The 13,709-nt window shown below is 43.1% G+C and overlaps 1 protein-coding gene across 2 annotated transcripts in view; it reads right to left on the reverse strand.

Moving 5' to 3' along the window:
* Positions 1-13,194, reverse strand: part of ANXA13 (annexin A13) — a 55,846-nt gene extending 42,652 nt beyond the window's left edge. The window contains exons 1-2 of one of the 2 annotated variants that reach the window (XM_065895211.1): positions 13,116-13,130; positions 11,634-11,756 (exon numbers count right to left, since the gene is read on the reverse strand). In XM_065895211.1, coding sequence (XP_065751283.1) covers positions 11,634-11,756; positions 13,116-13,130 — 138 coding nt within the window. Of the gene's footprint in view, positions 1-11,633; positions 11,757-13,115 lie in introns of both variants that reach the window. The other variant, XM_065895212.1, reaches the window with a different exon arrangement.
* Between the last annotated feature and the right edge of the window lie 515 nt (positions 13,195-13,709).

Genomic DNA, 13,709 nt, shown 5'->3' on the forward strand with positions numbered 1-13,709 from the left:
ACAGTGGAGAATGGATCTACATAAGGAAATTTGCTGAAGCCTCATTTCCTCTCTGAAACTGTTCCTGATCCTCTTGGAGAGAGTCGAGGATTTTCTGCCAGTGGTGGCTGGCACTAAGGTGAACAGCTGTCTGACTGCCGAAGGTTGAGGATTTCCCAGGAAATCCTGGATTTTCAGTGCTAACCCTGGGCCCGTTCCAGGGAAACCGGCATAGTTGGTCACCCTGGATTGGACTGACTTTGCAAGTTTGCCACAGCCAGTTGTGAGCATACACAAATGACTGAGTCACATCCTGGGCCTATTAGATCAGAATCATTAAGATACAGGTATATACTAGGTATAGGAATTTTCAAAACTCTCCAGATAATTCTAATGTGCAACCAAGGTTGAGAACCATTGGTCTGATAAAAATTAGGAACTTTCCCATTGACATCCCAGTGAATGAGAAAGACAACTTAAAAAATATATACACTGAGGGCTGTACAAGTAAGAAATCCTAGACTTTATCCAAGGAGCAAAAGATAAAGGGAAGAGGTTTATCATAGATTCTTAGGGTAGAAATTCAACCAAGCATTTTTCAAAGTGAGTGACATGGAACACTGAAGGTATTAAAGCCCATTAGTTTCCAACTGGGAAAGGAGTTCCTTTTAATGGATAAAGAAGATGTGGCACATATATACAATGGAATGTTAGCCATAAAAACAAACGAAATTGAGTTACTTGTAGTGAGATGGACGGACCTAGAGTCTGTCGTACAGCGTGAAGTAAGTCAGAAAGAGAAAAACAAATACTGTGTGCTAACACATATATATGGAATAAAAAAAAAAAAAAGATGGTTCTGAAGAACCTAGGGGCAAGACAGGAATAAAGATGCAGACCTACTAGAGAATGGACTTGAGGACACGGGGAGGGGGAAGGGTAAGCTGGGACAAAGTGAGAGAGTGGCATGGACATATATACACTACCAAATGTAAAATAGATAGCTAGTGGGAAGCAGCCACATGGCACAGGGAGATCAGCTCGATGCTTTGTGACCACCTAGAGGGGTGGGATAGGGAGGGTGGGAGGGAGGGAGACGCAAGAGGGAGGAGGTATGGGGATATATGTATATGTATAGCTGATTCACTTTGTTATAAAGCAGAAACTAACACACCATTGTAAAGCAATTATACTCCAATAAAGATGTTAAAAGAATAAAATAAAGTAAAATTCTCTCTAGATTCTTCTGAGTAGTCAGTCTTTGCCAGGTAATAGTGTGTCTTTCACACTCCTCCAGCCTAAGGGTTGACAAACTGTAGGCTGGGGCCAAATCCAGCCCATCACCTGTTTTTGTAAGTAAAGTTTTATTGGAACATAGCCAACCCACTCATATACATTTGGTCAGTGGTTGCTTCCACACTACCGTGGCAGAACTGAGTAGTTGCGACAAAGGTTGTGTGGTCCAGAAAGCCTCAAATAGTTACTTTGCAAACGCCTTCTCTATTTCATGCAAAAGGTCTTTTTTATCAGAAAACAGGTGACAGGATCTGAGCCTTTGGCTGGCAATAGTATTTAGTTCGAATGTAATACACTCACTTTCTGTATTAACATCAACTGATATTGGTTTTCCATTTATGGTACTAATACAAAGTTTCTTTTTAAGATAAATTTGTGTCAAAAAGATGAGTGGATTTAAAGAAAATAGTTACTAGAATTATTAGTACAACATGTGGCACATGTATCTGGCAATGTTCAAGAAGGTCACACTTAAGTCTGAAGTCTGGGAAACATTATTCAATGTATCCAATTCCCTCATTTTACAGATAAACTGAGGCTTGGTGGTTAAGTCATCTGCGCAGGGTCACTTACTTGCTTATGGAAAAAACTGGACTCCTCTCTCTCAGGACAATGTTCCTTCACCTCTAACTGGTCACTCATTTGTACTTTGAAACCAGTTAGCACGAATGCAAAGTATTGCACTATTTAAAGTCAATAAACTGAATTCAGCCGGAAAATATCCTGGTGACATTTCCACAGATACGTTTAGTAGTCACTGATGGGCAATTTGAAACACAATAGAGGGGTCATTCATATCTTTAAACATGAATCTTGGGTAATTAGTGGCATATTGTTTAATTAAGTTGATTGCTTCTTGGGCATGGTTTCCTTGAAACAATAAATTTGATTAAAAGTCTTGTCTTTTTTGGTTTTAAATCAAAATCTACGTAAATGTTTGTCAGAGCAAAAAGTTAATGGTCACCATGGTCTCAGTGATAACAAAGCTGAATCTGCTGTTCTTAGATCCTATTCTCACTTGGATCAGCTTTTGAAGTCTGTTAGCCAAGGATGTAGACAAGATAGCTGGGAAAGTGTGTTAGGAAACCTTTGAAAGGTGCTGAGAATACAGGGAGCTCTTCGCTGCTGTTTATTCACCCTCTCAGAGATGCAGTTATAAAGTGACAGGTATGACTATTAGTAGTTTGGTCATCATTCTAAATGGGTACAAATATTTGCATCATTCGTCAAATAAGGCTGAAAATAGAAAAAACATCCCCTTGGATCAGGTCTCAATATGATATATGCTTACATATGCTGTGTGTTCTGAAAAATAAGTGAAACTTTTTAGATTAAAAAAGTGATCTTTCTCCTAAATGTGGGGTTATTTTTATGTTGGCATTTTAAGAACACCTTTTAATGAAGATTGGTATAGTTAGGTCATTTTCCAGAAAGACAAGTTTCTTTAGGCTATGCTGTCTGGGTTATACATGTCAATGTGATATTTACCATCAAAAGTGACTATGGGATTGAGACCTGACCTTAAGGACATGTGGACTTAAGACTCTTCAAGGTGGTGGGTACCGTTGTTTGCAAAGTTACTGGCAGTACACTCAGAAACGCAAACAATGTGATGGGCCTACCATGCCCTGAGCTCTGGTAGAGGGCGATTTATTGGGGCAGCCCTTTTGTGGGCTACACCCAGAGGAGAGGTGAGCAAATTGACTCCTGATTATTTCACTCATGATTATGTCTTTCCAGATGAGCACTGTTCATCTAGGCAGGAAAACCAGTAGCTTAGCAGCCCTGTTACTGGGTATTTCTGCAGGGAGGCCCTTTGCATTCTGGCCATCAGAACTTATGAGCTAACAGCCTTTTGGGGGAAAACCACCACCTCTCAGCTGCCGTTGTCATCAACAGGAGGACAAGGGTCAAGCTTCAAGATGAGTTGGCTTTTACCCTGTGACAAGAGAGGCAAATCAGTGTGAGGGAGAGCCTAGGCCAGAGGGGCAGGAATGCATCATCGCTGGTTGAAATTCAGCCACATAAAGATATTATGGGGACATCTGCCCACTAGCCCAGCCTTCCCATTTAAGGTCTGTGTCTCATGAAGTGGTTCCCAACCAACCAGGAGCTATTTGCCTCCCTGAGGACATTTGGCAATGTCCAGAGACATTTTTGCTTGTCACAAATAGGGGAGTGTTAGTGGTGTCTAGTCATAGAGGCCAAGGATTCTGCTAAACATCCCACAGGGCACAGAACAGCCCCTCACAGCACAGAATTATCTGGTTGCAAATGCCAATAGTGCTAAAATCTGGTATGTGAAGGGTCTACAGCCCTGACCTAATGGCTATAACAGTTCTGTCAACATGTTACTTCAAGGTGTTGAGAAGGCTGAGCTTCTGGTGGTAAATGGTACATAGGTACTGACTAAAGCAAGGTCCCCAGTCACAAAGAACGCATCGCTGTGGTTACCTAAAAGGGAGGATTAGAAGTGGACTATGGTGTCTTTCTCTCTTTGATTTGATTTCAAAGGAACCCAGATGACAAATCTGAAAGATGAGTAGTGGGATAAGGTAACTAGGAGGAAGAATTTGAGTTAAAGTGGGTCCAAAGGGAGAAGTCTGTCATCACCCCCTGCCTCTTTGTCTGCATCACAGCCTCACTGGCAGCCCCAGTTGGCTCATCCCTGGGGGCCCTTCAGTGCTGTGCTGGGCTGGACAACTCAGAATTTCTTCTCGAGGCAGAATAACATGCATTGTCTTGAAACCAGACTTTGTGTCCTGGGGAAAATGTCTGCTTTGAGGTTGTCCACTGATTGTTTGGGGCGTTAGAGACCTCTGAAGAGGGTTACACCTCTAGATATCCAATGACTGCTGTACTGCCTCAACAAAAGTTGAGGGAAAGGTGGTGATGGGGAGGTGACAACTATTTCTCAACTGTGAAAGGAACTGTGCCTTCAAGAGTTATGAAAAATGAAGCACTTTTCTCATTGGAAAAGAATTATCCATTTCCTTCTTCTATTGCCAAAGGCTGTTTTTTTCTTTTCTTTCGTTTTTTGCCAATTCACTGAGAGTATGAACTTGGGATTCATCGCTTACAGGAAAAAAGGAAGCTAGTGTACTCTGGCATCCTCCAGAGTCAATGATAACTGGGCAGATGGAATTGAAAAGTGAAAATATTGGGGGCTGAGCTGAGCTGTTACAGCGTGGAATAGTGCTGTGTAGTAGGACATAACCAACAGTATGTGAACAAGTTCAGATTTGCTGAAAAGGAAACAAGGTGAAAGAGCTAAATTTGCTTTGAGCAAGTTTTTGTCTCCTCCAGAATCAAAACAATGAATGTCATTCTTCCCCTGGTAAGAGAGTTGCAATATGCATTGGATCCAAACTTATTAATTATTTCTTTAAAATTCTTCTTAACATTTTTATCTTCCTTTTCATTCCCACCACAATCCAAACCTCCATCACTAAAAGGGTGAATTAGTTTACTGCCTTCCCATCTGATCTTCAAATCTTCATTCTCTTTCTATTTCAGTCCATCCAATAGTAGTCATAGTCATTGAAGTAGTAACATTAATAAAAACAATAGTTATAAGAAAGCAATACTGATAAAGCAATGTTGCCCATCCCTAACGATAGGTAAGGTCAACCTTGGCCACAGTGATATTCAAAGAGGTAGGCACGTACCTCAGCCAATCAGAATTTTCGCTGGCATTGTATGTGTAGATGCTTAGAGGAAACTCATTTCCTTGGGGTAGTTAATCTGGAGTTACGTGAGGCCATGGAACTCTCTGTGGTGCCTGAACTACCTGTGGCCAGGCCTCCCTCTCATCAACTCCTTTTGCCTCCCCCATCATTGAAAAGAAAAAGTTCATTTTCAATAGGAGAGAATAAGGCTAGGACATGGAAAGAAAAAGAGTGTGTGAGAGAGGGAGAAAGAGAGGAAAGAACACTAGCTGACAAGATGATTTCCCCAGCCCTGGAGATGAATCATGATCCATCACTATCCCCTTCACCTTTGCCAGTGATTGGTCTAGGATGGGCTTTTGACCAATTCTGGCCGATGAGATAGAAAGGGATGTCTGCCTGGGCATTCCCAAAAGATTTTCCTCACTGATAGGGGACTGGTACAGGAGGAGAAAGACATTTTTTTTCTCCATCCCCCTCCTTCCTTCTTGTGACCCTATCATGTGAGATTACTAATTTGAACACACACATGGCCATTATCTTGCATCCAGGAGGGGAGATGTTGCCAGTACCTCAAGGTGGCAGAATGGAAAGGCAGACATAGCCTGAGTCCTTAATGACGTGGCTGGACTGCTGAACCAGCCCTAGAGTGCCCTCCTTTCAGATTCCTGCTAGGGTTAATCATTAAGAGGTGGGGTAGGGAGGGCGGGAGGGAGGGAGACGCAAGAGGGAAGAGATATGGCAACATATGTATAACTGATTCACTTTGTTATAAAGCAGAAACTAACACACCATTGTAAAGCAATTATACCCCAATAAAGATGTTAAAAAAAAAAGTCTTCGTTATTTAAGCCACTGTGAGTCCCGTAGTCTGTGAACAAATACATACTAACTTAAAGACAAAACAGACAAAAAAACAGAATTTATACACACAAATTACCTCAATCCCAGACTTCTCTCTTGAGTTCCAGATCCAGCTACCTGCTAGGCATTAAACCCAGGTGGAACACAGAAATCTCAAACTCAACAGATCCCCAAACCAAACTCATCCTCTCACCTTGCAAACTTTGCCTCATCCCCCGGGTGCATCACCATCATCCACTTGCATGCACAAGCCAGTTACCTTGGAGTCCCTCTGTAGTCTTTCTTGTCCCTCACCTCCCATATCCTGTCAGTCAGCCAGTTATGTCGATTTGACCCTCCAATCTGTCCTTGTCTCTCCAATCCCATTGTCACTGTTTTAGTTGGGGGCAGGGGTTCATCATCTTTCTGCAGGCTTTCAAGTGCTTTACTTGCCTTTGGTCATATTTCTCTCCAGACCTTTCTCCACCAGCTTCCAGCATGGTCCATCCAAAGGGCAGTGCTTACCTTGTCATTCCCTCGTCTGAGATCGATTAGGGCTTCTCTACTGCCTAAGGTAGTGGTTCTCAAAATGTGGTGCCTAGACCGGCAGCATCAGCATCACCAGGGAACTTGTCAGAAATACAGATTCTCAGGCCCCACCATAGAGTGTCTACTGAATCAGACGCTCTGCTGATGGGGCCCAGCTCTCTGTTTAAACAAGCCTTCCAAAGGAATCTGTTGTGTAAAGTTTAAAAACCACTACTAGCTTAAGGCAATAAAGCGCAATTTCCTTGGTGTAATGGGTTGAATAGTGTCCCCTATTCATGTCTACTCAGAACCTCAGAATGTGACCTTATTTGGAAGTAGAGCCTTTGCAGATGTAATTAGTTAAGGATCTCAAGATGAGCTCAGGACTTCCCCAGTGGCACAGTGGTTAAGAATCCACCGGCCAATGCAGGGGTCATGGGTTCGAGCCCTGGTCCAGGAAGATCTCACATGCCGCAGAGCAACTAAGCCCATGTGCCACAACTACTGAGCCTCCGAGCCACAACTATTGAGCCCACGTGCCACAACTACTGAAGCCCGTGCGCCTAGAGCCTGTGCTCCGCAACAAGAGAAGCCACTGCAATGAGAAGCCCATGCACTGCAACGAAGAGTAGCCCCCGCTAGAGGCAACTAGAGAAAGCCCGCGCGCAGCAACAAAGACCCAATGCAGCCAAAGATAAATAAGGAAAGAACGCCAAACCTCTATAGGTGGTTTAAAACAAAAGAAAGATGAGCTCATTCTGGACTTAGGGAGGGTCCTAATGCCAATGACTGGTGTCCTTAGAAGAAGAGGAGAAAGCATAGAGACACATAGGGAAGAAGGCCCTGTGAAGATGGAGGCAGAAATTAGGGTTATCCTGCCAGGAGCCAAGGAATGCAGTGCCCCAGGGCCACCAGAGTCTGAAAGAGGCAAGAAAGGATTCTTCCCTAGAGCCTTCGGAGGGAGTGTGGCCCTGCTAACATGCTGATTTCAAAGTCCCTAGACTCCAGAACTTTGAGAGAATAAATTTCCATTGTTTGAAACCCCCCAGTTTGTGGTAGTTTGCACAGCAGCCCTAGGAAACCAATATACATTGCATGGCATGCAAGGGACTTCGGGTCTCAACCCTGTGCTCCTGTCTAGTCTTGTCTCCTGTCTCTGTCCCTGCTCATCGATCTTTCTATCAAAAATATGTATGGAACGCCTGTTATGTGTCAAGCCCCAGAGCTACAGCAGTGAGTGAGACACAGTGTCTGCCCCCAGAAGCTCACAGCCTGGGGGACAGGGTAGCAGCTGCCCAGGCAATTGCTCTGTGATGTGCTGAGTGCTTTGGCAGGGCTAGAGCTCAACTCACCAGCAGCACCAGCCTTCCTGGACCTCTCTGTGCTCCTGCATTACAAAGAATGCCTTTCTCCACTCTAGAGACCCTATTCTACTCTCACTTCTCCAACAGGGCATCATTCCCTCCTCTGTCCAACTTTTGAACCTTGTGACCATGGACACGTTTCTCTTAGTGTGTCCACCACACGTCATTATAATTATTTATTTGTGTGCCTCCTGACCAGACTGTGAGCTGTTTTGAGGGCATATGGACTCTGGTCGTTTATCTTATTCCTCTTTTTATCTCCAGAGCCTCAAACAGCACCTGGATTCTGGTAGTTTCTCTAAAAGAATATGTCAAGCTGCCTGAGAGGACGGAGAGTGGCTCCCTGCCTTTCTGCCGCCAGTTCACTGTGCAGCTCTGAGATGGGAGGCAGGAGAGTGTGCGGCCTGGTCTGGGGTAGAGGAAGGAGCAGGAAGGGGTAGTTCTCTGGGTTGCATTTGGTGTAAGAAGCCCAGGAGGAGGGCATGGGAATAAGAAGGCTTGAAATGCCACGGTCAGGGCATGTGGGCAGGCTGAGGGGTGGGGATGGTTCGTGGTCAGAGCAAGGGCACAGCTCTAGTGAGGCCTGTGGGAGGCTTTTGCTTCAACGCTGGTTCTCAAACACCGAGGAACACCAGAACCTCCTGGAGGGCTTTTTCAGTGGCAATTGCTGGGCAGTACCCCCAGAGTTTCTGATTCAGTAGATGTGGGGGTGGGGAGCTGATCATTTGCATTCCTAACAAAAGCCTAGGCGATAATAAATGATGCTGGTCTGGGGGCCACATTTGGGACTATTGCACTGAGGAATACCTGATAGTAGACCCATGCTCCTACATGAGGACCACAGCTCCCAGAACTGCGCACAGTCTAGCAAGCACTTGAAAAATGTCTGTTATTACCATCATTTCAAAAGGCCCCTTTAAACCTACAGTGGTGTCCATCTTTGCTGGGCCTTTGGATTCATGTTGCCGAGCTGTAGAGCAGAGTTGCCCAGGTGCGCTGGGATATGCTAGAATCCATCCCCTACACAAAGTGACCCTGGGTTCCTATAACTAGAGTTCTTGGGTCAAGTTTTCAGTTTGCATGTTCTTCCTTCTGTCAGTGGTTTTGTCCTTGCCAGCCTTTTCCCCCCACCTCTTTAAAATGACTGCTTTTAATCTATTATAGCCAAGAAATCTCCACAGCCCAGATCGTGTAATTGTGCCAAAAAATGTAGCTAGACTTTAAGTGGGTGAGTTGTCATTAAATAGAGAAGGTATGCTTTAGTGCATGTCATGTTTTCACATCAGAAGCCTTTTTTGTTTCCTCTTATGGATAGTGGTAATATGAAGGACTACCTTTCTGGGACAAAAGGTTTCCTGATAGGAGAGATATTACTGCATGGTCTAGGCTGAGGATCACAGTTGAGTGTACACTCTTGGTTAAAGCCGTGCTTACTTTTTTTTTTTTGGCAATACGCGGGCCTCTCACTGCTGTGGCCTCTCCCGCCGCGGAGCATAGGCTCCGGACGTGCAGGCCCAGCGGCCATGGCTCACGGGCCCAGCCACTCTGCGGCATGTGGGATCTTCCCGGACCGGGGCACGAACCCGTGTCCCCTGCATCGGCAGGCGGACCTCTAACCACTGCGCCACCAGGGAAGCCCCAAGCCGTGCTTACTTTTGTCTGAAATTCCCAAACACATTCTCACCTGTCTCTAGAGCCTCCCTTCTTTCCTCAGGAATCTGGACCTGGTCCCCACCTGTCATGTAGCTCCCAGGTATTCCCGATCCACCTTCTTCTGAACTTGCTGGTTCGGAACTCCTGCTACAAGTCCCAAACTAGTCTCCATTTCAGACAATATTTGTGTTGGCTAAATATTACCACAAGTGAGTCATAAACGTGGCATGTTGACAAACACCGTGGCAGATCGCTGAGCAGATGTTCTAACATTTGCAAGTTGGTTTTCATTTACCGACTCAGAATGACATCCGCGGGGTGCTGAGCTGGTCTTGTCCGGATCGTGGTGTGTAGTTCACTGTTTCTCAAACTCTGTGCGCATTAGCATCGCCTGGGGAGCATTTAGAACTCCCAGCGCCCAGGCCAACCGCCAGACTAATTAATTCAGACTCTGGGGGTGGGACTCAGGCATCAGCGGTTTTTGGAACTCCCCAGGTGACACCCAGCCCAGTTTAAGAACTTGTTCCCCAGTCCATTGCTTCTCAGACTTTAACGTGCATGGGAATCACTTGAGGATCTTGTTAAAATGTAGATCCTGATTCAGTAGGTCTGAGTGGGCCTGAGATTCTGCACTTCTAGAAGCACCCAGGCCATGTGGATGTTGCTGCTAGCCCAGGGTCCATACTATGAGTAACAAGGCAGCAGTCCTTTCTAGCGCCTGTGCATTAGTCTGGAAAAAAATTTCCAGAAATCAACAGTCCTCTTAAGTTTGTGATTATTTCCACATTTATCCATGGCACCCCTAGATCTTGCTCTCTGTCTATGACTCTGCCACCTCTAGCCACACTCTTATGGCAAAGTCATCTCACTCTTTGTGTCAATATTCTATTTTCCTCTAGATGGTGATCCTCTTGAAAACAATTCACACAGTAGAATAGAAGAGTCATCTGGCTGAACCTAAGCTTTTTCCTGTGGATCTATTTTTCTGTCTCTGCACAGAGCTCTCTGAGCACAGGGACATGGCCTCCAGGCTAAGCGAACTCTGAACACTGTGTTTCAGCAAATGATAATATCCAAGTGTCCGTTATTACTGCCCCAAATAGGTTAGGCACAAACACTATGTCTTGAGTTCAAAAAATGATGGCAAAAGGATTGGAGGAAAGCGAAAAAAAAGTAATTTTTCAGTTTTCAGAATTGGCTAGGATTCCATATCAGAGTACCTTGGAAAATGTAATTTCCTGGCCAACATTCTATTGGCTTTAGAGCAATATCTGTCAAACAGTTATCTGTGGACTCTGGTTTGTGGACATATTTTTGGGAATTCAACCTTCCTAGTAGGCTTTTTATATAGTGTCTTTAGTGCTGATAATCACTAATATATAAAAACAAATATAAAGCATACTGTATCACGAGGATGAGCAGGGGCTAGCACGTGACTTCAATGCCTGCATTTGTGTTTCTATTTAAAAAGCATGCCAAATAGCCGTACTCTAATTGTTACAAGCTCATGGTGAAAGAACAGAGAACAGAGGGAGGTTTAATATAAAAAGCCTGCATTTTAGCCAAGAGAAGGCCCAATTGTCTTACAGGGAGTCATACAAACAAAAGTTTCTCAGTAGTTTGGATAGAGAAACGTGACAGGAGAGCTAAGAAGTCACACACTGCATCATATTTTAGACATGCTGCAACTCAGAAAAACCACATTATAGCAATCTGCGCCATTTTTACATTTAATCTCAGCAAAATAACATTATCTGTTACACTAAATCAATACCATACTTTTGCACATCATGGACTTGAATTTTACTAGCATTTAGTTTGCAAATTTGTTTTGGTTGTGTAGTTGCTTTAAAACTCTAAGCATCGTAGTTTTAAGTTTGTACACATTCAAGTCATTGTCTAATGCAGTAATTTGTCCTTTAAAAAGGTTTTGCATTTACTCATCTAGAAACACAGTCTTAGAACATATTCATTCTTTATGCACATGTTAAATTCCACTAATATTTTCTACAATGTCACAGGGGCATGGTGTAGGATCACGTATTCTGTTCCAGTACACCATTAAGCGGACACTGTTGGGAAGGGAAGCTGAGTTCCTAAATTGCATTTTTACCTTAGCTGCAAATATTATAACAAACATTTTCTAGGGAAAAATTTCCCTGCCTGGAAGTAATGCCTGATGGTGACATTTTCAGACCAGAGGATTGTAGATGGTCCAGTATAACAAGTCACTGGTGAGTAATATGGGCCCATGAGAAAGCCTGGTCATACCTATGATTTGGAGGGAAAATAAAGTGCTTACAGGCTGATGGAACTCTGGCTCTCCGCTCCCTGATGGGTGGCTGAGAGGCTGCACGGCTGCCAAGGGTTGGGCCTGCCCTTCGTACAACGGTTGCCTGCCTTCTGACAGGGAGTAAGATTGGCTCTGGGGATTCAAAAAAGAAATACATAAAATGCTAGACCACTCACACAAGCCAGCTGCCTCTTTCAAGGGGTGACTTTCAAGGGGTGAAAACATCCTCTTAAGCTGCTCAACCAGGAGCCAATGATTTTTCCTGAGGTCCTCTGCATGGTTCACAAGTATTTTATTTTATTTATTAAAAAAATTTTTTTTCTTTTGGCTGTGCTGCATGGCTTGCAGGATCTTAGTTCCCTGACCAGGGATCAAACCCATGACCCCTGCCCTGGAAGCTTGGAGTCCAAACCACTGGACCACCAGGGAGCCCAGGCAGGATCAGAAGTATTTTATTTTATTATTTAAAAAATTTTTTCCGGGATCAGAAGTATTTTAAAAGTAGGTTTCAGTTTCTCTGAAAGATAATCTAAATGGAAGCTTCGTAACCTTGGCTAGTATGAAAATGCTACTTACAGATGATTTTAAAAATAATGTCTTTTCGAAGAAAACGCTTGTAGGTTTGCCACCATCTGAGCACAAGTTTGATTTAGAGCAAAGGAGAAAATCTTATTAACAAAGTTCTAGTTTACAGAAGATTTTGGAGTTTTATTCTCTTCGCTCCTAGTGTACACACAATAAATACGTCTTCCTGTGGGAAGCCACATTAGGTGCAACAAAACCTTATTAAAATTCTTATTGCCATAGCTTTAAGTATACCTTTTTCACTGTAAAAAAAAAAAAAAAAAATCAAGATTTAACTCTGACCTGCCTTATGCATAGTTGGCTCCAAATGGTAGTATTTTTGTCAGTTTTTAGCCATTAATAGTTTATAGACATGCTATTCACATGAGCCTAGACATTTCAGAAGAAAAGTAAAATATTAAATCCATTCCGTTAGTATTTGCAAATATCTGGTCATTTGGTGTGTTTAGAAAAAATACTGGGATATTTTCACCTTTCAATCCAAGTTGTATAGGTTTATGAGAATACTTGTATCTTTATCTACTGATATTTGCAACATGAGCCTGTATTCCCAAAACACCGATGGGCACAGTCTATGAAACTTTGTGCAGCTTTGCTGCAAACTAACATCTTTAGTCATATATTCCTTAAATACTATTTTAACTGCTTGCTCTCTGCAAGGCACCGTTTACCACCTTGTTTTAAATACTTCTCTTTCACGCCTCCAAAGAGATTTCTGACTAACGGAGAAAAAATATATTCCAAATGCATTTTGAAAGCATGGTTTGCCGTTGTGAAAACCAACAATTAGGAGTGATCACAATGATAAAGTATAAAAGTATCAATCATGATTTCATAGTTTAAATTTCTCCACATGCTAACCAAAATTAGAACTTGGTTTGATTCCCGAAAGCAATAAATACTTACATGGCGATTGCCCATTTTCTTTTTTTGAGAGATCGTTGTTCTGTATTTCATTAAGAGATCAGTTCTCCTACAGGCCAAGTTTATAATGGTTTTCCCAGGGCATAATATCTCTTGAGTTTAATAAGTAACCGTTGGCATTGCATTTGAATACATTGTTGGGGATGGGTAGGGAGTGGCAGCAGCTACAAATGATCTTAACCTGCCCACGCTGCCTTGGTTGGCCATCTTTTAAAACTAAAATATTTATTAATAAATCGAGTGTTGGCTTTGCAAGTTGAATATCTTATTCACAGCTAAAGGGCTAAACCTTTCTCACTCCTGGATTATTGCAAGAGTTATTATTTTTTATTTTAGGTGTTCATTTAAAATTTTATACCTTTAGGAGCTTCCCTGGTGGTCCAGTGGTTAAGACTCTGTACTCCCAAAGCAGGAGATTTGGGTTCGATCCCTGGTCGGGGAACTAAGATCCCGCAAGCCGCATGGTGCGACCAAAAAAAAAAAAAAAAGTACGTTTTCGCTAAGATTTTATACCTTGGAGTGATAAAAGCATTAACCAAACAAGACTGAAAAATCTTCTTATTTTACTAACATCAC

Source organism: Phocoena phocoena, chromosome 17 (assembly GCF_963924675.1).
Source record: "Phocoena phocoena chromosome 17, mPhoPho1.1, whole genome shotgun sequence".
Classification (NCBI taxonomy): domain Eukaryota; kingdom Metazoa; phylum Chordata; class Mammalia; order Artiodactyla; family Phocoenidae; genus Phocoena; species Phocoena phocoena.